Source organism: Macadamia integrifolia, chromosome 8 (genome assembly GCF_013358625.1).
Source record: "Macadamia integrifolia cultivar HAES 741 chromosome 8, SCU_Mint_v3, whole genome shotgun sequence".
In the NCBI taxonomy this organism is placed as follows: Eukaryota; Viridiplantae; Streptophyta; class Magnoliopsida; order Proteales; family Proteaceae; genus Macadamia; species Macadamia integrifolia.
The window spans coordinates 9,308,079-9,331,666 of NC_056564.1; the positions used below are offsets into that span (position 1 = coordinate 9,308,079).

General features: G+C 41.2%; 3 protein-coding genes across 6 annotated transcripts; 1 reads left to right on the plus strand and 2 right to left on the minus strand.

Annotated features, from left to right (window-relative positions):
* Positions 1-19: 19 nt before the first annotated feature.
* Positions 20-8,219, minus strand: LOC122085698 (OVARIAN TUMOR DOMAIN-containing deubiquitinating enzyme 3-like). Its single transcript, XM_042654209.1, has 8 exons — positions 8,024-8,219; positions 7,728-7,881; positions 7,517-7,604; positions 6,574-6,637; positions 5,743-5,848; positions 5,543-5,597; positions 1,607-1,660; positions 20-341 (listed from the first exon to the last, which is right to left on the minus strand). The coding sequence occupies exons 1-8, from the start codon at positions 8,043-8,045 to the stop codon at positions 198-200; spliced, it is 687 nt and encodes a 228-aa protein (XP_042510143.1). The 5' UTR covers positions 8,046-8,219; the 3' UTR covers positions 20-197.
* A 1,807-nt stretch (positions 8,220-10,026) lies between these two features.
* On the plus strand, positions 10,027-11,343 carry LOC122085946. 2 transcript variants are annotated; one of them, XM_042654573.1, is made up of 5 exons: positions 10,027-10,239; positions 10,310-10,538; positions 10,636-10,728; positions 10,829-10,972; positions 11,076-11,343. In XM_042654573.1, the coding sequence occupies exons 2-5, from the start codon at positions 10,317-10,319 to the stop codon at positions 11,115-11,117; spliced, it is 501 nt and encodes a 166-aa protein (XP_042510507.1). In that variant the 5' UTR covers positions 10,027-10,239; positions 10,310-10,316; the 3' UTR covers positions 11,118-11,343. The 2 variants fall into 2 exon arrangements, with proteins under 2 accessions (XP_042510507.1, XP_042510506.1); XM_042654572.1 differs by lacking the exon at positions 10,027-10,239 and having other exon boundaries at positions 10,260-10,538.
* A 530-nt stretch (positions 11,344-11,873) lies between these two features.
* On the minus strand, positions 11,874-23,508 carry LOC122087378 (uncharacterized protein At2g39920). Of its 3 annotated transcripts, none has more exons than XM_042656480.1 (5): positions 23,163-23,508; positions 21,490-21,752; positions 13,079-13,520; positions 12,514-12,714; positions 11,874-12,325 (listed from the first exon to the last, which is right to left on the minus strand). In XM_042656480.1, exons 2-5 carry the CDS (start codon positions 21,536-21,538, stop codon positions 12,109-12,111), a joined length of 909 nt encoding a protein of 302 aa, XP_042512414.1. In that variant the 5' UTR covers positions 21,539-21,752; positions 23,163-23,508; the 3' UTR covers positions 11,874-12,108. The 3 variants fall into 3 exon arrangements, with proteins under 3 accessions (XP_042512414.1, XP_042512415.1, XP_042512416.1); XM_042656481.1 differs by lacking the exon at positions 23,163-23,508 and adding an exon at positions 22,773-22,923; XM_042656482.1 differs by lacking the exon at positions 23,163-23,508 and adding an exon at positions 22,617-22,755.
* Between the last annotated feature and the right edge of the window lie 80 nt (positions 23,509-23,588).

The following is a 23,588-nucleotide window of genomic DNA, read 5'->3' on the forward strand; positions in this document are numbered from 1 at the left end:
TAGTGGTTGCACACACCTATTGTCAAATCTTACCTTCAAATATTTCACTATTATAATGATCAAACAATGACAGTACACTTGACACCATTGATAACTCTATAACCAACTCAACTGTTGTAACCATGACATTCTCAATGATCTTTTGAACATGAAGTTTCAGCATTTCCTAACTACATCATTGCTAATTCAAGAATCCATCAGGCAAGCAGATCGTAATGGTTCCTACCACTATAGAGAAGCCTCACTGCCTTCCTTGATTTTCCTTTCTTTGATGCCTTACTGAACTCAGCTCCATATTCTGCAATGGGAATAAAGCCGCTGCCCAATCTCCCCATTGCATGCTGCAAGTTACAGGAAGTTGAATATCAAAAGTAGATGAAGGACAGTATAAAACATTTTCTTAAGCCATTGAATAGGATTGACGGATAATCATATTTTAGAGCAAAAATTTTGTTATTTACTTTGTTCTTTCATGAAGGTCATTCAAAGAACAGCCTTGAATCTATGTGAAGTGTACATATCAAAATTTTTAAGCCTTATTAAGTTTGAACTATGAATTCAAGCTGTCACAACGAAAATTTTAACAATAAAAAATAATTGAAGTGACCATCTCATCTAGGTTATGCAAGGAAAGACAAAATGACAGCTTCAATCTCCAATATGATTGGGAATTAGTAACGAAGTGCTTTTTCAAGGTGGAGATTTAGAATTCCCAGAAGTTTTGCTATACATGAGTTGAAGGGGTTCAAAACCCAAAAACTTCAGGTCACATCCAGGCAATTTCAAGGTTTAGGAAGCAAACCTGTAATGCCAATATCATTTAGGGTATCTATGACAAGAATATAACAGAAAACTAAAAGAGCATTGAACTTTTCTACATATTGGCCTAACGTAGTCTTCCTGAGGAGAAGTTTGGTTTCAAATTCCAGTTCGAACAGGAGTACACCATGCTAATGTGCTTTGGATGATCCACATCTCCAGGTCAGGCGCTGATGAGCACATTGACCAAAAATTTTGGATTTCAATAAAAAAATTCCAAAATGACCGAAATTTTAGCCAAAATGCAGAAATTTTAGTCAAAATTTGGTATGCCCATGGAGTCAACCCTGGTTTCGTTTCGGGACTTCTTGAAACTGACTATTTTGCAAAATACAGTCATTTCAATCAAAATTTCGAACCATGTGTATAACACTTCTTCTGAGCAAATACCAGCACAACTATCCCAGCCTATCCGATAAAGGTTCCTACGACTTAGGTGCTCTATATCAAGGAGGAGTTCTCCTTGATTATTATTTAATGAAAACATAAGTCCCAGCTAATATGGAGTTGATATGATTCAATAAGCAGCAATTAGTATGACATAACTCTGCAAGCTCAAAGTCTGTAAACTCTGTACTTGTGTGACTGATTATAATAGCAGTGACAGAAACCTTTATTTAGAAACTCAGAATAAGCAAAGTAGTACTAAATGGAATAAACTATTAATCCTATGATCCAAGAATATGCATGTTGAAGTATTTCTTCCAAAGAATCCCAAACAAATAAAAGCATCAACCAGTTCATTATTAAAGATTTTCTCAGGGGAGAGAGAGAGAGAGAGAGAGACCTCATGCTCGGGTATGTACACAATAATTGGCTGACGGCACAACCTCGACAACACCTGCAGATGGAATTAACAGTCATCAAAGATTTTGGACCAAAGAATCTATGCATGCATAATTTGGAAATTGAAAATACTACAATATGCTAACCAATTATCTGTGATAGTTAAACTTTGAACTCATTGCTCATGCTAAATAAAATTTGCATAAATATACATTTTCCTTGCAAATACTACAATATGCTAACCAATTATCTGTGATAGTTAAACTTTGAACTCATTGCTCGTGCTAAATAAAATTTGCATAAATATACATTTTCCTGAAAACATTACGCAAAGTACACAAATAAATCATTAATCGATATACAAAGTAATACCAAAACTAGGTGATTTCATGCCGTAGTTCCAATGCCATCCAAGAACCAATTAAGTACTCCATGACATAATTAGTGATTGTGAAATTAAAGTAACACATCCCAGGTAAAAGCACCCACAAGCAGGGAGAGACAGACTCATTTCACTGTGGTTACTAGTCTATCCGTTCAACGTTTAGGTCATTAGGTGAAACATCTTCAAGAACAGCATATTAATGGTCAACCTTTTAATCTCAAGGATCATTTCTCGCATATTCTCCCTCAGGGGCACTGAATCTGTTCCAGACTGTATGATGCACTATCCTTTTAGCTTCGAAGTAAGGGCAGGTCTGTTTTAATAGATTGGGTCTATGTAGGGTTGTTCCTACTTATTTTTCATCTCTAGTATAATGTTACATAGGGCAGAATTTTAATCACAGGAGAAGAACCTCGTGGCATGTTACACTGGGCATAGTAGTTTAAGAAGATTAAGAGGCCAACCATTCAGAGAAGGGTAAATTACACTAAAGGTCCCTCATGCTTCCAGAAAATCATACCCCACACAAAAATGTGGCAAACATTACACCTGCAGCCATCCACTAGCCTGTCATTGGTACAAGTCATGAAAATTGCTCACATGGCCTCTAAATTTTTATCATAATATTTTCTTCCCAGTCATAACTTCTTCCACCTTGTCTCCATTGGGCCACATTCTCCAGCACTGTCCCCCATAAATGACAATCAAAGGCTGGATCCTTTCCCGTGATGACCACTGATACAACCTGCAGTAATTTTCAGCAGCAAAATAAATCACCATAAAAGCTTACTCGTTTTGTCAAAAGGGGCACAGCTCCAACCTGACATGAGGTCAATAAACTTCTACAGGAACCAACCAGGCCATATGGAAGAGGCTAAAGAAGTTGGCACACAGATAATGGGCAAACTAAAAACAGAGAAATAGCTGATTAACTGAATTCCTGTCCAAATGCATCATCCTACAGAATTGCGAAAGGAGGATCCACCGCTTTAATTCCTTTGGAGAATGTCAGACACATTGATCATTTTACGATTAATATTGCACACAAGTGATGGCACAGAAATTTCCAAAACAGTTCACAGGATATGGCTGTAGAGGGATTTGTTATCTACCAGCGTGATGATAAAATAGGGGTAGGTTCACTAGAAAACCTGTCCCACAATAGGATCACAGGTGCTGTCGGGTAGTACGCTGCAGTCAAAACAGTAGGCTCCCACACTTGGTTCAGACACCAAACAGTAGGCTGCCGATTGGTTCATTTAACGCCTGAAACACTTAAAGGTTTGAAACAGAACTCTAGGGTGATATACAGTCGCAAGGAACACAACGGCAGGGTATTCAATTTAGCTGACAGAACTGGACAGCCTCAGAACGCAGTAGATAAGTTGGACCTAGAAATAAAAAGTAGACAACTCAGTCGAGGGTAGGAAACTTGGGACAGAATAACACCCCCAAATTGCAGTAGATCTGATGGTCAGATATATGGGCTGTCTTCAAAAGTATAATGTGAGACTCAAATTAGTAACTAGGCTCCTTTGTTGGGGAAGAGCGAAGACCTCCCAGTCGAGAGTAGGCTTCTAAGTTGAAATAACTCCTCAAAATCCTAACCTATTCTGATGACTAGATGGTGATATATGATGGAGTTTAAGAATTAGAAAGTAAACCCAGTAATAGCAACTTACCATCAACAACCAACCCAGCCATGGGATCAAGCACAAATCGCTATTGAAGGAGGCCCTTAGAGATGGTAGTACATTTTCAAAAAGAGGGGCTGGATGTGATAGTTGGATCTGTGATATCTTGGGCTCAAAATCTGCTTCAAGGAAAACACCAGTAGAGAGGAGCTGCAGGGTAGAGGATGCACTTTCAAGGACCAGCCTCCAATGGAACTTGATAGCCCAGTCTTCAGTGGGAGAACAAAGCGTTGACACCCTCTGAACACTTGGTTATTATAGGGCAACAAAATAGAAACAAAAAGGGGGTCGAAGGGGAAGAAGAAGATTTTAGGGGGGGGGGTGATATGACCAAGGCCTCTCACCAATGGCCTTGGTCTGTGTCTCACAGACCTTAAGGAATCTCTCCTAACACTGTCACATAGCAACAAGGCTTCAAACCAAACTTCATTAATTTCCCAAGTTGTGGGGAGCTCCATAGTTCCTTACAACTTATAATGCGCTGTAATGACAAATAAATAAGGAAACAACTAAAGAAGTCCCACATAAGTAACTAAGGAACTTGCACAGAAAAATAGAAGCTAATAAAAAGGAAACAAATTCTTAGCTATCCAATACAATCTAGCCTATATCTCCTTAAAACAGAAATAGAAACTAACTAAAGCAAAATCTCCTCCAAGGAGTCCTTCCATGTAAGACAATAACCAATTTCAGAATTATGTCCACGCAAGGCCATATGGGCCCCACAAAATCTGACAAAAATATGTTTGGAGAGCTGCAGGTCAATGACCTGATATATGGGCCCAAGTGTTGTCAGAATATGGCCCAAATACACTGGTTCGCTGTTGCAGTTTCTCATCAGCCTCCATCGATTTACATTAGATGAGATAGGAAAACGAGGATTTAGCACCAAAGTGACCACTAGGATCAAAGGGGCATACTGTAAGATTATTGATTTGCATCAGACAAGAAAATGTCCGATGTTGCTAAGAGACTGATTGCCTTCACCATGGGATGTTGAGTGCTTCACTTTCATGTTCAACCCCATGGGTCGGATGCAATTTGGGTACTCAAGCGGAGTCAAGCCTATCTTAATTCACACGGGAAAAGAAAATGTCCTGTACTTCTAAGAGATTGCTTGCCTATTGAATGGGACGGTGAGTGCTCAGCTTTGCATTCAACCTCACGGTTGGGATGACAAGTTGTTCACTTGAGTCTATCTTACGTTTTCAAGGAAGCCAGTTGGCCATATTCACCCTAATTTTTGTTGGCCCAATTAAGTTTGATATGGGAAACGGAAGAACGAAAGATTCTTAGAAGATTTATGACGAGTAAACTGTAAACATTCCATTTTCCAACAAATTCCCAACATTGTTTTCCTTGTCTAGTTTCACGGGAAGATCTCATAGGAGTATGATATCCAATTCTACTGTAGGTCTACCCCAAAATGGCACCTAAGAGAAGCAGAGACTGAGAACCTGAAGTCATCAATGTTGATGATGATTTTATTTAAAAAAAAATGACAAATGCATCAACCATTTAACTATCATTACTAAAACAACCCAATAGCCATCACCTTTCTTCATGCCAACAAAAACCAGACAATAGCCAAATTGTTGCTGAACATAGAGATAGCTGCATCAGGATACTACTGAAAGTAATTATAGTTCGCAATGCAGAAAAATAAGGTGGAAATGGGACATGATGCAGAAACATTGAGCAGATCATAGAAGTTTATTAGCATGATAAGCAAATTACTATAGCCTAATAAAGCTCACAGTGATCATTACATTGTGGAACTCTGAAAAATGGAAACAATATCCAAAAACCCAAGGACAGAAAAATTTGGGTCAGATAATTGGTAACTAGAATTACTCACCAGTAACTCTGACTCGCCACCCCAGAAATCAGATTTTTCAATGCGTTGGCAGTACCTACAGCAAGCCATTTAGAATTTTACTATAACTATTTTCTGGGGAATAATGACAATAAAAACTATATCTCCACCATGAAAAATCAGTGGAACCTAAAAGAGAAAACCTAGGGACTATATATTTTCAATGAAATAGAGGCACATACCGCTTCAAAGACTCCTCAACTGTAATTGCAACCAGTGCTTCTTCATATTGATGCCGTTCTTTATCATCCTCACATAAGACTTCTTTTACAGCCATCCGCAATTCATCTGCATTAGCTCTGAAAATATGATAAATGTTCCCATTGAAGTTTATTATCAATATAATTCCAATGAAACACATTGAACACGGAAAGATCCAATTGCTTCATATGCACCAAATTCCTAGAGTTCTTAAATTTTTGCAACCAAGATACATCTACAATAATCTCAAAGTCAGAATAAGTCCTTCCTATTTTCACAGGGATAAATTGCAAGTAAAATCCCCTTAAAGTTATTAACATACCATAATTCCTTCCTATTTTCACAGGGATAAATTGCAAATAAAATCCCGTAAAAATTATTAACATACCATAATTCCTTTCTATTTTCACAGGGATAAATTGCAAATAAAACCCCCTTAAAGTTATTAACATACCACAGATTTTTCTCAGATGACAATTGGAAATTTACAAGAAAATAGAAGTTGAAATGCAGATATGCATAAGAAGATTCGCCATGTATAAGGGGGAAAAAATAACGCCACTATTATATAGTGATTGGAAAGGCTTATGGAATTTTCCAACTGTGTTGGGAAAAGAAAAAACTAGAACTAAATCTAAGAAATATCTAAGATATGAGCACAACAAAATAACCAAGTCCTCACAGGCCCTCCACCTTTAATGATGCCCATTCATAACACAATACACACATAATACATGAACAAATAAATACAAGTTTCTTATTCATTCATACACACATTACCTTAGAACACATGCAAATAGTTTCCAAGTTACCTGCATTCTCTCTTTCTTCCCTTGGGCTTAGCACGACCCCCTTGTTGAAAGCCATTCCTTTTACCTGTTGGTTCCAGTTGGATTTCATTAATCTGAACTGACTATGTAGGGACAGCAAAGGAAGACCACTGGAAATGGAAGCCATTCAAGAAAACAGCAGATATGAACAAACATTAAAGCATTGTGTGATATGCTCAGTATTGCTTCCAAAATTAACAGTGAGATAAATGCATAAATCTGGGATACAATATCAAAAACCTGTTCAGACCAAAGTTATAACTTCTTGACCTGCACCTAGTTATATTTCCAGTTACTATTTATTTATAGTTCGGTGATATTTGCATGAAAATATTAACGTCGAGCATGAGTTCCTATTTCCTTCCCTTTATTCCCCCTACCCCTGCCCACCCAACCAACCAACCAACCAACCCTTTTCTTTTTTTCTTTTCGAGTTACAATAAACCCAGACTGTTATATCAATAACCATTGACAGACTAACAAATAGAGAAAATGGAATTTATTTCAAGGCCATTGATAAACACATTGTGTGTGGTGGTGTTCCCCCTCTGATTAGATGTGGAGAAGATAAAGCTCCTAAAAAGTCTTGGTTCCTCCACACTTCGCATAACCACAAACAGAGATACAAAGTACCATTGCTAATTGGAATATTTATGGAAAGTTTAGTTCTTCTCAACTCTTTCCTTCCTTTTTTTCCTGTAACAGGTTTTCCAGCTCGACTTTGTCGAGAATTAACATGTTTCTTAAATCAGTTCTGGGCTCAGTGAGAATTTAATCTGATCACTGTACCTACTAGATGCAATTGAATTTAACCCTATAATCATGCTCAGTGTGCCTACTAGTTCCAGTTAAAATTCAGATGTAGTTCAACAATATGGCTCACATTTCCACCGATATTAGTTCACAAAGAATTGAGAAATGTTACCAGTGCCCGGAACATACAACGTCCATCTCCAGTAACTCTCTGAACCGAGTAATGCTCCACCTTCCTCAACGCCGGAGAAGCTCCACCACTGCGGACAAAATGATGCAGACAAAAAAATAATTACATCTAAGGAGGTAATTTAGACTTGCATTGTATTAACAGTCCATGAAAATCATTTGAGGAAGAAACATTCCACAAAGGAAAAACTTACAGAGATGATCCTATTCTAGCGAAGAACCGATGACTGTCACTTCCAAGGAACGCTGAAAAACATGTAACCAATTTTGTACTCGAAATCGGAGGAACATGTGAAGAAACGAGTTCGAATTCTGCAAGTCCATCCTTCAACTGCTCCAGAAGAATCTCTGCAAGAAGTATTGAGTGGGCGGAATAGACGTCAGAGAAGCTAGTAAGGGTTTAATATACAAACTATAGGAGAAAAAAAAAGATGTAGCCCAAAGAGAACGTCTGTAACTCAACTGTGGGTTTCCAGAGACTAGAGATTACCGTTTGAAGGCTTGCCCGCCATGGATAAGTGCCACTAATCTAAGATACTGATTAGAAGAATGCCAAACCAAAAGATAACTGGTCAGAGACCGATGGGGTGAGGCCCCGTGAGGGTGTTGGAATTTCGGAACAGCCTTTCTGCTACCTCACGCTGCGTTTGGAATGCATTTAGGTCAACAATGAATTTAGATTATAAAAATTCACACCAAACGCAACCTTCAATTACAAATTGCCACTAATGATATATATATAGGGAAAATGTTGGATATGCGGCCGATATCAAGTATACTAGCATTCATTGTGTCTATCTCTCTCTTCCCTTTTTTTGAAATGACTCTTATATCCTTCCTGAATGATACTCCATCGTGTGATCCTATTGGTACTATCTGCTAACATATATATATATATATTTATATATTTTCCACTATTGATTTCGAACACTTAAAATTGTATAATTTATTCTCTTTAACCATGATTTTGGGGTGAGATCTATATAGTGTGAGATGCTTGGAACTCAGAATGTTGAGATTGAGAGGTTGAGTTAAAAATTTATGTTAAAAAAATAATGGATCTAGATGTTAAAAACCATAGGTAGAAACTAAGATTCTGTTTAATATGATATCTTGTAATGCATTATTGATCAGTGCATTCTAAAGATGCACACCGATACGTAACCTTAGCTTTTGTTATGACCGCAACAGATGCCTGAGCCGTGCAGGACCCATGATAAAGGTTGTACAAAACTAGGCCTAGTCCAAGGCCCCAGGGCTTACCAAAGCCTGATCCAATTCAAGGTTGGGCTGAGATATTTTGCTCATGGCTGGTTTAGTTAAGGGCATGGTACTACCTGGTACACAATATCTCCCTCTTCTCATTCAAATGGCAGAAGCCACAATTGTGCTCAAGACCTTTTGCAGGAAAAAAAAAAAGAAGAAAGTAATGTAGATTTAGAAATGGAAAAATCTTACTATAACTTAAAAGGTGAACTAATAAGTTGAACCTTTGCAGCGTGTGCACGAACATTAATCAAGGTGCGGTGGTCATTTTACACCATTATGTGTAGGTGCAGCTATGCTCTCAAACACAGAGTGTGCTACCCTTAAATTTTTCTTTTTTCTAAGATAATACATTTTCTTTTATTTTTTATTTGAGGTGATGGTGATGAACTAAGATAATCCACTTTGAAACCTTATTATTATTATTTTTTTTGATCTTTTAAGATAATATATATATACATATATTGGTAAATCACTTGACCCACACGCCAACACCAAAAGGTTAATAAACTTTTGATGCCAAAGAATAAAGACATTTTTTTTTTGGTAAAAACATTTGTTTTCTTTTAACGAGGGTAATTTTTATTATTTCTATTTTTGATAGAATAAATCTTGAAATTTCTCATAAATACTACATTAAAATATATTTTTTTATTTTTTAATCTTACATTAAAAAAAAAACTTTTACAACAACATAAGAGTGGTTACAACATGTTAATTTACCACTTTAATGACACCATGTAGTGTTTTTTGTTAAACATTTGACTTTGACTTCTATAACCATTCACTCTCCCATCTCCCTGACTAATAATATGAACATAGAAGTAATTTCTCTTCTTTGTTTTTAGGTAATGATTTTTTTTTTTTCTTCTATCTTCATAAAAAAAAGTTGCACCATTTAGAAATGAGTTGACAATTCAATGTTTGTCGCTTTGGGCCATTGGTCTGGCATGGACAAGTCCGGAGACTCAAGACCACGAGACTGAAACAGCAAGTGGGCCAAAACCTACTAATCAGGACAAAACGGGCTGGGAAGGACACAACCCAGTCCAGAGTCCAGCGATGTTGTATTTTATTACAATATTAACCATCAGACGAAACTAAGAAGTCTGGAACAGGATTGGGTCAAGTCCCTACAGAGTCCACGTGAAGAGGATCGGAACTATTCACTCCGACTTCGCTCACCTCTATTTGAGCTCTTCGGTTCGTCGTCGTCCCCACCTAAGCATTTGTGAACTGTTCTTTCTTTTCCACCTTGCATCAATAATTCAAAGCTCAGTGAATGAAATTCACAGTATACAATCATCCACCTGGTCCCCCTTCTTAACTCTCAGAGCGCAGATATTTTTCTCACAAGTCACAACACAACGACGTGGCTGTCGGGTGACGTTAATCCTTAAAGACCAAAAGTGCTCCAGTTGCGGAAAATATCTCAACCAGGTTCTTTCTATAAATCACACATTTTAGGTTTTGATTCTTGGGTCTCATCTTTGATAATTCCATTACGCAGAAGAAGAATGGCGGAAAGGAGGCCGAACAGGAGCGACGTTCATCTTTCAGAGAAAGAAGAGATGAGAATCGAGGATGAAACGAGGGGTTACTTCGATGGATTGGCTCCGAAACGCCACTCCAAGCCCCAGCGCAGTGAGTATTCTTCTCAATACGCAGACACCATTGGTAACACCTCCGATGTCATTCCCGAATTCGTCAAATTTCAGCAGCTCGAGAACGATCCCCAGGTTTTGTTTACTGTTCCTTGTATAAATCCCTAATGTTGTTGGATTTTGTATATCCTTATCTGATTCTGGTTTGGTTCTGTGCCTACATTTATCAAAGAAATTGGTTTACAAGGGGAATGATGCGACAGAGGAATATGTGGAGACGGAATACTACAAAGATCTCAACTGCGTGGACAAGCAACACCACACGGTATGAAATTCAGTTAATGTGGGTTTGGATGGTGCATCTATAGAGGATTCTGAACCAATCTCTAAAGGTTTTCACTTCGTTTTTATTGTTTGCTTTGCAGACTGGGACGGGATTCATTGGGACAGAGAACATCAATGGAGGAAGTTGCTTTAAGATAGCACCAGACACTACCTGCTCTGCTTGCCACTCTTCTAGCAGGGGAAACCCAGCAACCAACGATTGGATCCCTGCTACTGGCGATAAGGTAATCCAAAGATCAAAGTTCAAGCAACCATTGAAATCATTTTAACATTTTTTTTTTTGAGAGTCGGGAATTGGAATTGAATTGTTTTTGAATTGTGATGCAGGTGACTGTGAGGTCGGATAAGCCTACCAGGAGCGATACATGAAGGGACCTTCTCTGTACTGAGGACAAGGATGCTTATGATTTCATTGAAATCCATTATGTTTCTAAACTTAGTCGTGTATTAAAATTCAAACGAGCCTTCTGATGGTTAGCTCTGTTATGATTTTTAGATTTAAATTTAGAGGTACAATGTGGTGTAATGTATGTCCCTTTCTGTAGTTTTGTTGTTGCTGGTGAAACAAGGGTATTCGAGGAGTTGATTCATGTTAGATTTCAAGCCATGTCAATGTCAAAACTCTTGGATCAATAATATGCGGATCACCATGAAAATTCCAGCAGAAGCATGAGTACCAATCCTAAACGAACGGATCTGAATCCCCGACTCTCTAACCAGACATAGACATGCATGGGGCTGCGAAGAGCCGAATCCTAAACCAATACCACCAGCCATGGGTATGGGTTTTCAATAGAAGCAGCCCCTTGAAGTTTGGTCTAATAATTAAGGCCGTCATTGAAAACATAGAGGACCCTTGATCTAGATGGGTCTGCTATCAAAACTGATCCAAAATTAGCTGTGAGCTATTCTATTTCAGTGAAATGGTTATAAAAAATGCTCATTCTCATTGACCATCTTGTCTTTTTGTTAGTTTTGGTTTGAATTTCATATATGTCATCACAAGAAGTCCATTTTTTCTTACCAGATTTTCTCTCATGCATTTTGAGGGGGGGGGGGGGGAAGAAGGAAAAAGAACACAATAGAACTTCAAGAATACGGTGCCAAAATGTCCATTAGACCAAATTCAATCAAATTTTCAATGAATCTTCTTTGCTTAGCTCTCATGTTCAAGGATATATGTACATATAAAGACAACACTATTGGCCATGAATTGGCCGAATTCAGAGGTGTTTTGGAATGGAATAGGGAATAATGAGTACCCACCAGGATTCTTCTTGAAAGGTTCTATTTTGTAGCCAAGAAAAAAAAATCTTTAGTATTTACAGGAGACAGATCATGGACAATGTAAATATGGACATTATACTATCTTTGCCGTTGGATGCTCTCGAGTCTGATCCTTTAACCTGTAATAAATAGGGTTTGCAAGCTTGAAATTACGCTTTCCTAAGCATGGTCCAGTTAAAGCATCTAGCTGACTGCTAATCACACTTCTGATACGAAAGCTCTGGTTTTGCAGATGTTCCCTTTTCCTGGAGAAGTATTCCCAGCTCGCCATTTGCATTTCACTATCTGATCTGCAAAGAAACTGTTCTTTTAAGTACATTGAAGAATTTATGAAAATAACAGAACACCACATATAAGAGAAGATTGTAGATTTAGCTTAGGCAATGCGATGCTCTAGCTAAAGAGTTTGTTAGGGAAAGTTCAATACAAGAATAATCTATCTCCAGGTATCATTTACCAAAGGGCTTTCTGACATTACCTCATAATCAAGGAAGACCAACCCCCATATCCTGCAACAATGAGACTCTCTTGGACAGCATTCCGCTGTTCCTCAGGTTTCCTGGTGATAAGAATCAAAGACCAACGTCGTGTTTGAAGCTTCTTGTACAATCCTAGAACAAGCATGTGCTTTAAATGCTTTGCCTCTTCAGCCCATTCATTCATGTCATGCTGACCAAGTCTTTGCCAAAGCAGATAATGAAAGGGTTAGCAGCACTCAATTTTGATGACACCAATTTGAATCATGCAGTCAGCAGAAGAAATATTCCATAGGATACAATGGTTTACCGAATACAAACAAGACAACAGGAAGGGAAAAAAGGTAAAAGTGTTTTGAACTTCAAATTAACATGAGTTAAAATCACCAGCAGGTCTTACTTTAATGAATCTGAACTAGTGCTACTGTACAGTAATTAAAGAGCTGCCAAATGTTAAGATATCTTGACCTAGCTATTATTAAGTAAAAGAACAACAACAATCTTGGTATGTCGGGGGAGAAGTCCAACAGTACTACAAGAGGAAGTCACCAGTTCACTAAAAATTACCGGTTGTGCAGTTGATGATTATGGGGATTTGAGAGAAAGAAATCGTCCAAATCGATCAATACAACATCCAAACCATCATTTTCTGGTGCTAAACTGCTCAAGTAGCTCTCTGCCACTGACATGCTTAAGTTCAAATCTCTTAGATATTGACCTTCTTTGACATACTGAATGGCAAGTGTCTTGCAAACTTTTGGAAATTCATCAGCTTCCAATGCATTAAGCTCTGCATGTAGAGTAAAAACCTTGCAATAACCATAGTCATCACTTGTTTGCAGAAGCTCAATAACTCCAGAACTCCTACTTTGACAGGATTGCAACATGAACGCTAATGCAATCAGCAATGTAATGAATAAAAGCCCAACTGTGAAAAGTGCAGCAATAAAAATTGTAGCAGCTAAAGATGTGATATAGAGACCCGACTCCAGAAAACTGCTTTCCATTTCTGCACCAAAATGAAAATATTATCTATTATCCAACTATGGCAAGGGTCTTACTAATGAGGAAATCTGCAAAGACCAAGGTATCACAGAAATTCTCTGGATAAGCTATCAGACAGGCAGAAAGCATAATGGTTTGCGAAGACCAAGTTATCAGCATACAGGTCATGAAAAGACCAAGGTTTAACAGACATTCTCCAAACAATCATCTCACTGTTTAGGATTTTCAACAGAAAGGATAGAATATGACAAAATAAATGTTATTGATCTTAACCACCTATAGTGGCTTCTTCTGCATATATCCTTTCTGAACTTCACAGAGATTTCTATAGATAGATTCCAAGATTTACAATACACTTAACAGTGGATCTATTTCTCTCCCCTCTTTCCTATAAGGTATGCATAAGTATAAATTTATGAAGGATCATGATTCATGGAGGGCACTCAAAATTATGAATTGGGAAGCCCTTCCATAATTAATCAGTCAGGTTGGAGCCGTTGGGCAAGGATTAAGCATTACTAAATAAAAACAGGGTTTGATATTGAGAAACTGCACCGATTGCCAACACTAGTGGGGCAAGGCGACAGGTCCAAAGTCTAAACCTAATTTTTAAATAGGAACCCCCACACATAATCAATTTCTTCATGAAATAACGGTGCATTAGTAATATCTCACAAACCATCTTGACTTGTCTGTCCCAATTAAATATTGTAAGACTGCAAACCATGGTTGTTGCAAGCATGAGAAAATGTTTTTGGTTTGCATCCCTGATCATTCCAACAATTGCCTTCTCTCCATATATCTAATCTCTCAATACCCAGCAGGAAGAAGAAACTTCAGTTTCAGCACCAAATGACGAAAAAAGAAAAAGATATAGTTTGGCCCCCGGCGTCCTAAACATGTTCCCACCTTACCTGACCTGACTGTATGCCACACTACCCTTCTCCGGCAGCCCATGCCGCTGGAAGCTTCCTTCCACCTGCTACCTCCTCCCAGCCTCTGTCTCTCTCTCCTGGCTCGAACCCCTCCCTACCCTCCGCCCTGCCTATCCTCCCTCTTCCTTCTTCTCCTGTTGAATCTATTGAGTCCCGGCCCTGGAAATCTATTGTTTCCTCTGTCCCTCCTCCTCCCTCCTCCTCCACCTTTCCTCTCCCTCCCTCTGCTGGCCACTCCCTATATTTCTACCCTACTTCCATCTGCAACTCTATCCCTGTTGGTCTCTGTCCGCCTGGTCTTCTAGCTTCTGAAATCTCCAAGTGGAGTAATTGTGTCGTTGGTTCGTTCCTTGGAAGCCGCCCCCCCTTCTCGGTAGTTAAAGCTTCCCTGCTGAACCAATGGAAGCCCGCTGGATCTCTCTCTCCATCTACATGCTAGAAAATGGCATCTTTGTCTTCAACTTTGCTGCCACCTCTGATTGCAGTGCTGCCATTGATGGAGGTCCGTGGTATGTGGGGAAAAAACCCATATTCCTCCGTCAATGGGATGAGCACTTATCCTTTTCCAAATCTGAACCCAAGTCCATTCCCCTGTGGGTTATCTTCCCTAACCTCCCGCTCTATTTCTGGTGTGTCAAAGGGCTTAGTCTCATCAGTTCCATTATAGGAAAACCTCTTTATTCCAATAAAAGAACGAAAGCTAAGGATCGCTTGTCCTTCGCTCGCGTCTGCATCGGAGTCCAAGCGGAACAGATTCTACCATCAAGGATCACTGTCATTGATGGAGAGGGCTTCTCCTTTGAACAGGAAGTGAAATACGACTGGTTGCCTCCCATCTGTACTCTATGCAAATGTTTCGGCCACACAACGGCTCTATGCACCAACTCCAATCCTGCTGCTGAATCCATCAGACCTCAAGAAGCTATCCCTGATGATTCTCGCTTCACAGTGCAAACATACAGAAGAAAAAATAGAAAGAAAAATACTTCGGAGCCAGGTCACAACCAGCTGCCGGTGAAGCCCCTTGCGATGTTACTGCCAATGTTCAGTCTGATCTTAGACCACTGGTCTGCTCACTGACCCTTTGCCCTTCGGTCACAATCCATTCTCGATCTTGACGCTGGAAGACGCTACTGATGGTTCTGTTGAGACAACTCCCCTTCTCGCACCTGCAAACCTGTCCTCTTCTCCTGTCGGTTCTGACATTCCCTCTTCTAGCTTTCCTTCCTCTGGGTCTTCAATCGCCTTTCCTTCGAACCTGATTTCGTCTGACCCCCTCCCGCCTCTGCTCCCTCTTCCGTCTGGCACCCTCCCTTTGGCTGCCCCGCGGACCTCTCGTTCTCCCTTCCCTCTCTCTCGATTCCTTTTAACGCCTCTGTGCCCCTTCCTAATCCAGAGACTTCTGACCAACCGGCTAATCCATCTGTACCTAAACCAGAACATGAACCTGAACCTGAACTTGAACCTGAACCTGAACCGCCTACACCTCCAGAACCAAATTTCTAGCCCCTACACTATTTTATCCCGGCCCAACTTCTAAACATGTTTTCTAAATTTCCATCGAACCACCCACTCTACCCGAGTAATCTATACAACCCAATCCAGCAACCACCCAAACGCTCCATACCCATAAACCAGGCCAACCCACCACCACCAACCCGACCCAGCCTTCATAACCCGGTACATCCTCCATGCTTACCCGCCTTACCCGAACCCTCTATTGTGTCTTTGATTGTCTTGGATTTGAATTCTCCCTTGAGTTCTGTGGCTCCCCTGAGCTCCCCACTGCCAACTGTGGTCTCCGACGACCCCGAGACCTCCCAGTCCAAGCCTTCCCCTGTCCTGATGCCCTCGCTTCCACAGCTCTCTGTCGCTCCAGTGAGACCCTCGCCTGCCGCTCCCACGAGCCCCTCTTCTGCCGCCATCCTCCCTCCTGGTGCTGTTGTCGTCGCTCCCAAGAGCCCCTTGCCTGCTGTTGATCTCCTTCCAGTTGTTGCTACTGCTGTCGCCGATGCTCCCACGAGCCCCTTGCCTACCGCTGATGACCTTCTAGTTATCATTGCCGTCGTTGCCAATGCTCCCAAGATCCCCTTGCCGGCCGCTGATGTCCTTCCAGTTGCCGCTATCGCTGTCACTGATGCTCCCATGAGCCCCTTAGCTACCGCCAATGTCCTTCCAGCTATTGCCGACGCCATTGTTGATGCTCCCATGAGCTCCTCGCCTACCACTGACGTTCATCCTATTGCCGTTGCCGCTGCCGCTAATGTTCTTTCAGTTGCTGCCCATCTTGACAAGGAGGTGCCGCTAACCTCTAATCCCCACCTCACGATCAATTATGATGCTGATGTTCATGCCCCAATTAACACCGTCCGTAACACCTCTGTTAGCTCCCAGTCTACAGAGGCGCATGCCATGGCCTTAGAAGGCACCACCGAGATTGCCACCACCTTACACAATTCACGCCTTGGAATTGCTTTGCGAACCGACCCCCCTAGGTCTCTCCTTAGTTCTGCTGATGTCCTTAGGACTCCCTTGAGTCTGCCGGACTGTTCTCACTTTAGTTCTCATTCTGGCCCCCCTCGGGCTATAGAGAATTTTGGTTACAGCTCTCATGCAGCTACCCACAACCAAGCCTCTACCTCTCTGTTACCTACTCCCCATATCCCAGCCTCCCCTACAACATCCAGTAGCCTTAACCCTCCATCTCTCATTCATTACACCACTTTTAACCCCCAAACCTCGCTTTCCCCTACCCACCCTAACCTCCCCCCGTCTCCTGGGGCTCCAAGAAGAAAAAATCCTCCACCTCCGCTTCCAGATCCTCCTTGCGCTCTAAATCCGCTCTTAACTCCAAACCTGCCACTTTTAATCTTAGATCAATTCCTCCAACCAAACCTCCATCTTCTAGGCTTCCTTCTTCTGCTTCCAGAGCCAGCTCTTCTGAGCTTTATCTCCCATTCTTCTGGCTCCTTCATTTGCTTTCTCTTGATCATTTATGCTCACAACCTTGCCTCTCATAGGCTCGCCCTTTAGTCTGATCTCCTCTCCTTTTCTCCCTCCTTTGACTCTCGTCCCTGGGGGGATTGGGGGAGATTTCAATGTCATCCAATTCAGCCACGAAAAGCATGGCGGTAACCCCGTTAACCCCCTGGCGGTCGACACTTTCAAAGACTGCATCGATGACCTTAGTCTCAGTGATCTAAGATGGCCGGGATCTAAGCTTACTTGGCATAACCGTAGAGCTGGCTCTCTCCGAGTTACCTATAAGCTTGACAAGTTCCTGGTCATAGGCCCTGGCTAGAGACCTTTCCTTCCTCCCATGCTTGTTTTGATCTCCCTGGCATCTCAGATCATAGTCCCATTGATCTTCATGTTCTCCCCTTCTATTCTTTCGGCCCTAAACCTTTCAAATTTTTTAATAAGTGGACCTCCCATCAAGACTTTCTCTCTATTGTCCAAAATGCTTGGTCCATCCCCATTCCTCGCTCCTTCCCTCCCCTTATTGCTTTTGCCAAAAAGCTCAAGTCCGTCATAGCAACCCTTAAGCTTTGGAATTCCTCCACCTTTGGTAACATCTTCTCCCGTGTCTCCTCTTGTCGGGACAAGCTTCTTCTCATCCAATCTAAAATCCAGCTCGATTTTCTTAATCCAGTCCTCGCTTTAAATGAGAAGTCCACTGCTTCTGAGCTTGTTTTGCTTCTTACTCAAGAAGAGAGCTTCCTTCATTAGAAAGCTCGCATCAAGTGGCTTGATCTTGGAGATTCCAACTCTGCTTTCTTCTGTCGCTCTCTCAAAGCTAGAAACAATGCTAGCACCATCCCTAAGCTCCTAACTCCCACTGGTTCGGAGCTCCTCCATCCTGAGGAAATCAAGGCTGAGGTTGTTTCCCACTTTTTGAGAATCTTCTCCCAGCCTCTTCTTCCCTCCCCCCTCCTATTCCCCCCCCCCTTCTCCTCAACAAATTCATCCCAAATGACCTTCTCCCTTCTCTCCTATCTATTCCCTCTGATGAGGAAATCCTCTCTGCCATCATCTCTCACAAGGCCAACAAAACCCCTGGCCCTGATGGCTTCAGTATGGGATTCTTTTCCTCCTGTTGGAACATTATCCGTAATGATCTCATCCTTGCCGTGAGGAGCTTCTTTCTCAACCCTTCCCAGATCAAGGGGATCAACCACACCTTCCTCTGCCTCATCCCTAAAAAGGAAGGTGATGATTCAATGAATGACTTTAGGCCTATTTCCCTCTGCAATCTGCTCTATAAGTTCATAGCCAAAATTTTGACTAAAAGGATTGGGAAAGTCATTGATTGCCCTAACCAATCTGCCTCCATTGCTGGGAGGAGCATTGCTGACAATATCATTCTCTGTCATGAGATTGTCAAAGGGTTTAACCGGAAAAATCATTTCCCCTCTGCTCTTCTCAAAATTGATATTCATAAGGCTTTCGATTCCATTAGTTGGGACCACGTCTCTAAAGTCTTGCTCCAAATGTCATTTCCCCCTTCCTTTGTCCACTGGATCTCCTGTTGCATCTCCACTCACCGTTTCTCTGTCTTAGTAAATGGTAGTCCTGCTGGGTACTTCCCAGCCGGGACGGGTATCCGCCAAGGTTGCCGCCTCTAGCCATTTCTTTTTTCTCTCTCCCTCGAGGTTCTCTCCTGCTCCATCCAGTCGGCCTCTGATCTCCACCTGATCTCCCCCTATCCCTAAGTGTAAATCCATTTGTCTCACTCACCTTGCTTTCGCAGATGACATCATGATCTTCTCTAAAGCAAACCCCCTCTCCATCTCTTCCATTATGCCTGCCCTTCATTCCTTTGAATCCCTTTCTGGGCTCTCCATCAATCTTCTCAAATCTAACCTCTTCCTCTCTGGTGTCTCCTCTGAAATTCAATCCTTCTCCTTGGTATTACTGGCTTCTCCTTGGGTTCCCTGCCAGTCAAATACATGGGCCTCCCCCTCATCACTTCTAGGCTATCTATCCACCATTGCTCCTCTATGCTTGATTTGATTAGAAAAAAGGCTCCAGCTCTAGAAAGTCAAGCTCCTCTCCTATGCTAAAAGCTTGTTCTAATTAAATCTGTCCTCCAATCTCTCTATCTCTACTAGTCTGGGATCTTTGTCCTTCCTACTGCCACTGTCAAATCCATTGAAAGCCTCTTATGTTCCTTCCTCTTGAAAGGATCTGATTCCTCCAAGTTTCTTCACCCTTTGTCTTGGGAAAAAGGTTTGTCTGCCTAAGTCTGAAGGTGGTCTGGGCATCAGAAGAATCAAAGAGGTCAACTCTGTGGGCATTCTCAAGCTTATCTGGAAGCTTGCCTCCAGGCATCGGAGCTTCTGGGTTGATTGGGTCTTCTCCTCTCTCCTTACCCATAACTCCCTTTGGACCCGCCCCTCCCCCTCTGATGCCTCGTGGATTTGGTGTAAAATCCTCAACCTCAAGCCCCTTGCCCTTACTGCCTGCTCCATCTCAATTGGCAATGGTCAGTCGACCTCTCTTTGGATGGACCCTTGGCACCCCTGAGGTATCCTCTCTTCTCTTGTCACTCCTAGGATCATCTATTCCTCTAGCCTTCCCAAATCGTCTCCGGTCTCCTCCATTCTCTCCCCTCTGTGCTGGACTCCTCCTCCCTCTCCCCCCTCTTGCGGATTTGTGGGCCTCTCTCCCCCCTATCCCCCTGGTCATCGTGGTAGGGAAGACAAATGTGTTTGGCTTCCCTCTTCCACTGGGTTGTTCTCCTCTGCCTCTGCTTGGTCCTTTGTCAGATCCTCGGGTCTTGTTGTTCTTTGGCGTAACCTCGCCTGGTTCAAAGGCTATATCCCCCGTCACAGCTTCACCACTTGGAGATGTCTCTCTAACTGCCTTCTTACGCAGTCATTCCTTATTAACTGTCACATCCCTGTCAATCGTGCCCACTGCCTTTGCCCTAATGGTCAAGGAGATATCCCCCACCTCTTCTTCTCTTGTCCCCTCTCTTCCCTAGTCTGAAAAACTGTCCTTACTCGTTGCTGGCCTTCCTGCAGGCTAATTCTCCCCTTTGACAGGGAATGTATTTGGGTTGACATGACATTCGCTGGATCCTTGGTAAGCTAGCGTTCTCAGCTACTATCACTCATCTCTGGATGGAGCGCAACATTCGTAGATGGTCTTCCAACTCCCGATCCCCGGATAGGATTTGGAAAGCCATCTTCTTCGATGTTGCCTCAAAAATCAAATCCTTGAACTCCTTTCGCTCCTAGCCAATCCCCTACTCAATCAGAAATGATCACATAATCTCCTCCTAGAGCCTTTTGGCAGCCCCTCCCCCCTCCCCCCTCCCCCTCCCCCCTTTTTCCCCTTGTATTTTCTCTTCTCTTTGGGTATAAATTTATTTATTCATCCAAAAATAAATAAATAAATAAATAAATAAAAAATATATTCTCTCAATACCCGCCCCACAAAACATCCTTTCCCCTTGAATTTTCACTTCAAAATTATAAATCTTATTAAGGGTCATGGATTATAAACTCTTATTTCCACATAGACTTTGAAGTTTAAGACCAACTCCCTTCATCCTCACCCTCATAAGTTCTCAATGCATCAATTTTACATTTCATTCCAGCTGTTGCCAATGGACCAAATAAGCAAACACACTAGTTATTGTTTAATATTTTACATGTGTCGCAAAATTTAACTTCTATTGTTGGAATCTAATAGTTCTTAAACTTATTGTTTAAGGAAAGCGATTATTTTTTATTTCTATCTTTGTTTGAAGTAAGCTAGTATTTCTCTTTTGCGCTTTATGCTTAAATTCTATCAAAATATTTTTAAACAAATATTATGACCCAGAAGGATAATTATTTGTCACAAATATCAAATACTTAAAACAAAACAGCATTACAGTTCAACTTTTTCAAGCCCCCCCCCCTCGGGAGGTCTATAAGCATACAATTGAGAATATGATTTGTATTTTTTTAATCACTTCATCCCATAAGATTGCCATCAGAGAATACAAATGAAACTAACCAAAAGGCACGGTAAATAAAATCAACATACCAGAACCTCCCCTACTTAAAAGACTCTGGGCAGAGTCAGCATGCTCCATTTGATGTAATCTACTGGAAGAAATAGATTGCTGAAATGAATGTATCAGAAAATCTCAACCAATCCCCTCCCCACAATGGCAAAGGTCAACAGAAATGAAAAAATTATGGTCACACTTGATGCACTCCTCATGTCTACCATGTCCGCAATAAAGAATATTCTGCGTGCATGCACTATCTCATCCAAGGCATCCAGACCAGTCTCAGTTTCTTTGCCTGTCATATTCATATAAGTACGGAAATTATGAGAAAACTAACCATTTCCATTCAAATGAAATGTTCAAATAATTATCATGACAGGAATAATTTCTTCTGGGTTTTCTTTTTCTCTTCTATTGATCTGTGTTTATTATGTAAAAGTTGTAGTCTCAACAGGTGACCATCTTCTTACTTTTAGGCATGAATAGTCAGCTAACCCCAGGAGAGCCAGTAAGAGAGGCATTAGCCTGAGAATTAGATAATCCATGGCATTTTCTCTGTTAGGCAACTAATAGAGGTGGAGGAGAAAAGCATAAACTGTGGGTCACCTCCCAACTCCAATAGCATGCTCTCCCCCAGCAACCTACCCCCTGCCGCATTGATTGCTTCTTGGGCCTTGGCACCTTATGAAAAAACCAATCAGGCCCTTCATCCTCAGCATTGCACTGATCATGCAAACACCTTGGGCCACCCTCTAAAATTGATTACTATAAAAAATAATAAGCATCGTCACAACCTAATTCGGTCAGGCTGTTCACCATCTACTAGGCACCTTATCTCCCCAAATATGAACAGATCGAATTATTAGAAACCTCCCAACTTATTCGATATCGTATGGTTTTACTTTATACCTTTGAACCATCTTGTAAAGTGCATGCAAACATCCAACAGGCTTTAAAAAAAAATCATGCAGAACTCCAGCAATTCATATATCTTTTTATAGCTAGAAAGACCAAGATGGCCAGTTCTACTACCACCTTTTCTTCCTCTCCTTCTTCTTCTTCTTCTTTCAAGTAATGGTCTATCCATTACTTGAATTAATCTCATGAAATCTTATAGGAAAAAAAAAAAAGGGAAACAAAAGGGATTGTTTAAACTGACCATAAAAGATTGATAAAACCTATCTTCTTCTTCGTCTCCTAGTCTCTTCTAGGCACAGAGGCGGAGCGTATGGAATCCATTACTTGAATTAATCTCATGAAATCTTATACGAAAGAAAAAAAAAAGGGGGAAACAAAAGGGATTGTTTAAACTGACCATAAAAGATTGATAAAACCTATTTTCTTCTTCATCTCCTAGTCTCTTCTAGACACAGAGGCGGAGCGTGTGGAATCTGTGGACTGAGGACTCTCTCAACAGGTTGCGTGTTTCGATCTATTCTCAATAATGATCGACGTGACAAGATTATCTACGTTTCTCCGCCCTAATTCTAGCATTTGGGGCAAAATGGGAAACTTAAAAAATAATAATAATAATAATAATAATAAAAAAGCCTATCCCCAAGATTTTGATAGGTGGATTCCAGCCTTCCCACTGTTTCAGTGGTATCAAAATCAAGGATTTCGTTGAACAGTTGTCAGTCACAACATTATGATCATACAATAATATGTGATAAGTGAAATGGAATCGAAGAAAGGGATTTTTTACCTCAGAGCGAGATTGAAAAGGCTGTGATTCCTGAACCAGATCGCAGTCACACTGGACTTAGAATCCTCCGCAGATAGCAGCCGGAGACGTAGGGATGCTGCCATCAATCGATCAATCTCATTTCGACACCCAACCGGGATCAATTGAGGTGGATGTCTCCGGCCTTCCGTTGAGTTCTAATCGACTTGAAAGGAATCCGCAGCGTTGACTATTATTAAATCACGGGTGCCATTAATTTATTGGGCAGAAAGGAAACAATAGAAAACCACTGTGGGTCACGAGACTCGCCACCGGTCATGGACTCATGAGAAGGGGAGGGGTGAGATCGGAAGGGACAAAAAAAAATAGTGAGAATGGATACAATCGAATTCGATACTCATACTTGATTCGGGTCATTCAGGTAGATTAATACCATACAGCCGATTC

Coding starts and splice junctions, on each gene's coding strand:
- LOC122085698 (XM_042654209.1), bottom strand. CDS start 8,045: ATGGCGGGCAAGCCTTCAAACG. Junction 7,605..7,727: donor GCTAGAATAGGATCATCTCT/GTAAGTTTTTCC, acceptor TTTTGTCCGCAG/TGGTGGAGCTTCTCCGGCGT. Junction 6,638..7,516: donor GTTGTATGTTCCGGGCACTG/GTAACATTTCTC, acceptor TGGAACCAACAG/GTAAAAGGAATGGCTTTCAA.
- LOC122085946 (XM_042654573.1), top strand. CDS start 10,317: ATGGCGGAAAGGAGGCCGAACAGGAGCGACGTTCATCTTTCAGAGAAA. Junction 10,539..10,635: donor AGCTCGAGAACGATCCCCAG/GTTTTGTTTACT, acceptor CATTTATCAAAG/AAATTGGTTTACAAGGGGAA. Junction 10,973..11,075: donor TCCCTGCTACTGGCGATAAG/GTAATCCAAAGA, acceptor ATTGTGATGCAG/GTGACTGTGAGGTCGGATAA.
- LOC122087378 (XM_042656480.1), bottom strand. CDS start 21,538: ATGGAGCATGCTGACTCTGCCCAGAGTCTTTTAAGTAGGGGAGGTTCT. Junction 13,521..21,489: donor TTTAAGTAGGGGAGGTTCTG/GTATGTTGATTT, acceptor ATTTTGGTGCAG/AAATGGAAAGCAGTTTTCTG. Junction 12,326..12,513: donor TGGTCTTCCTTGATTATGAG/GTAATGTCAGAA, acceptor GTTTCTTTGCAG/ATCAGATAGTGAAATGCAAA.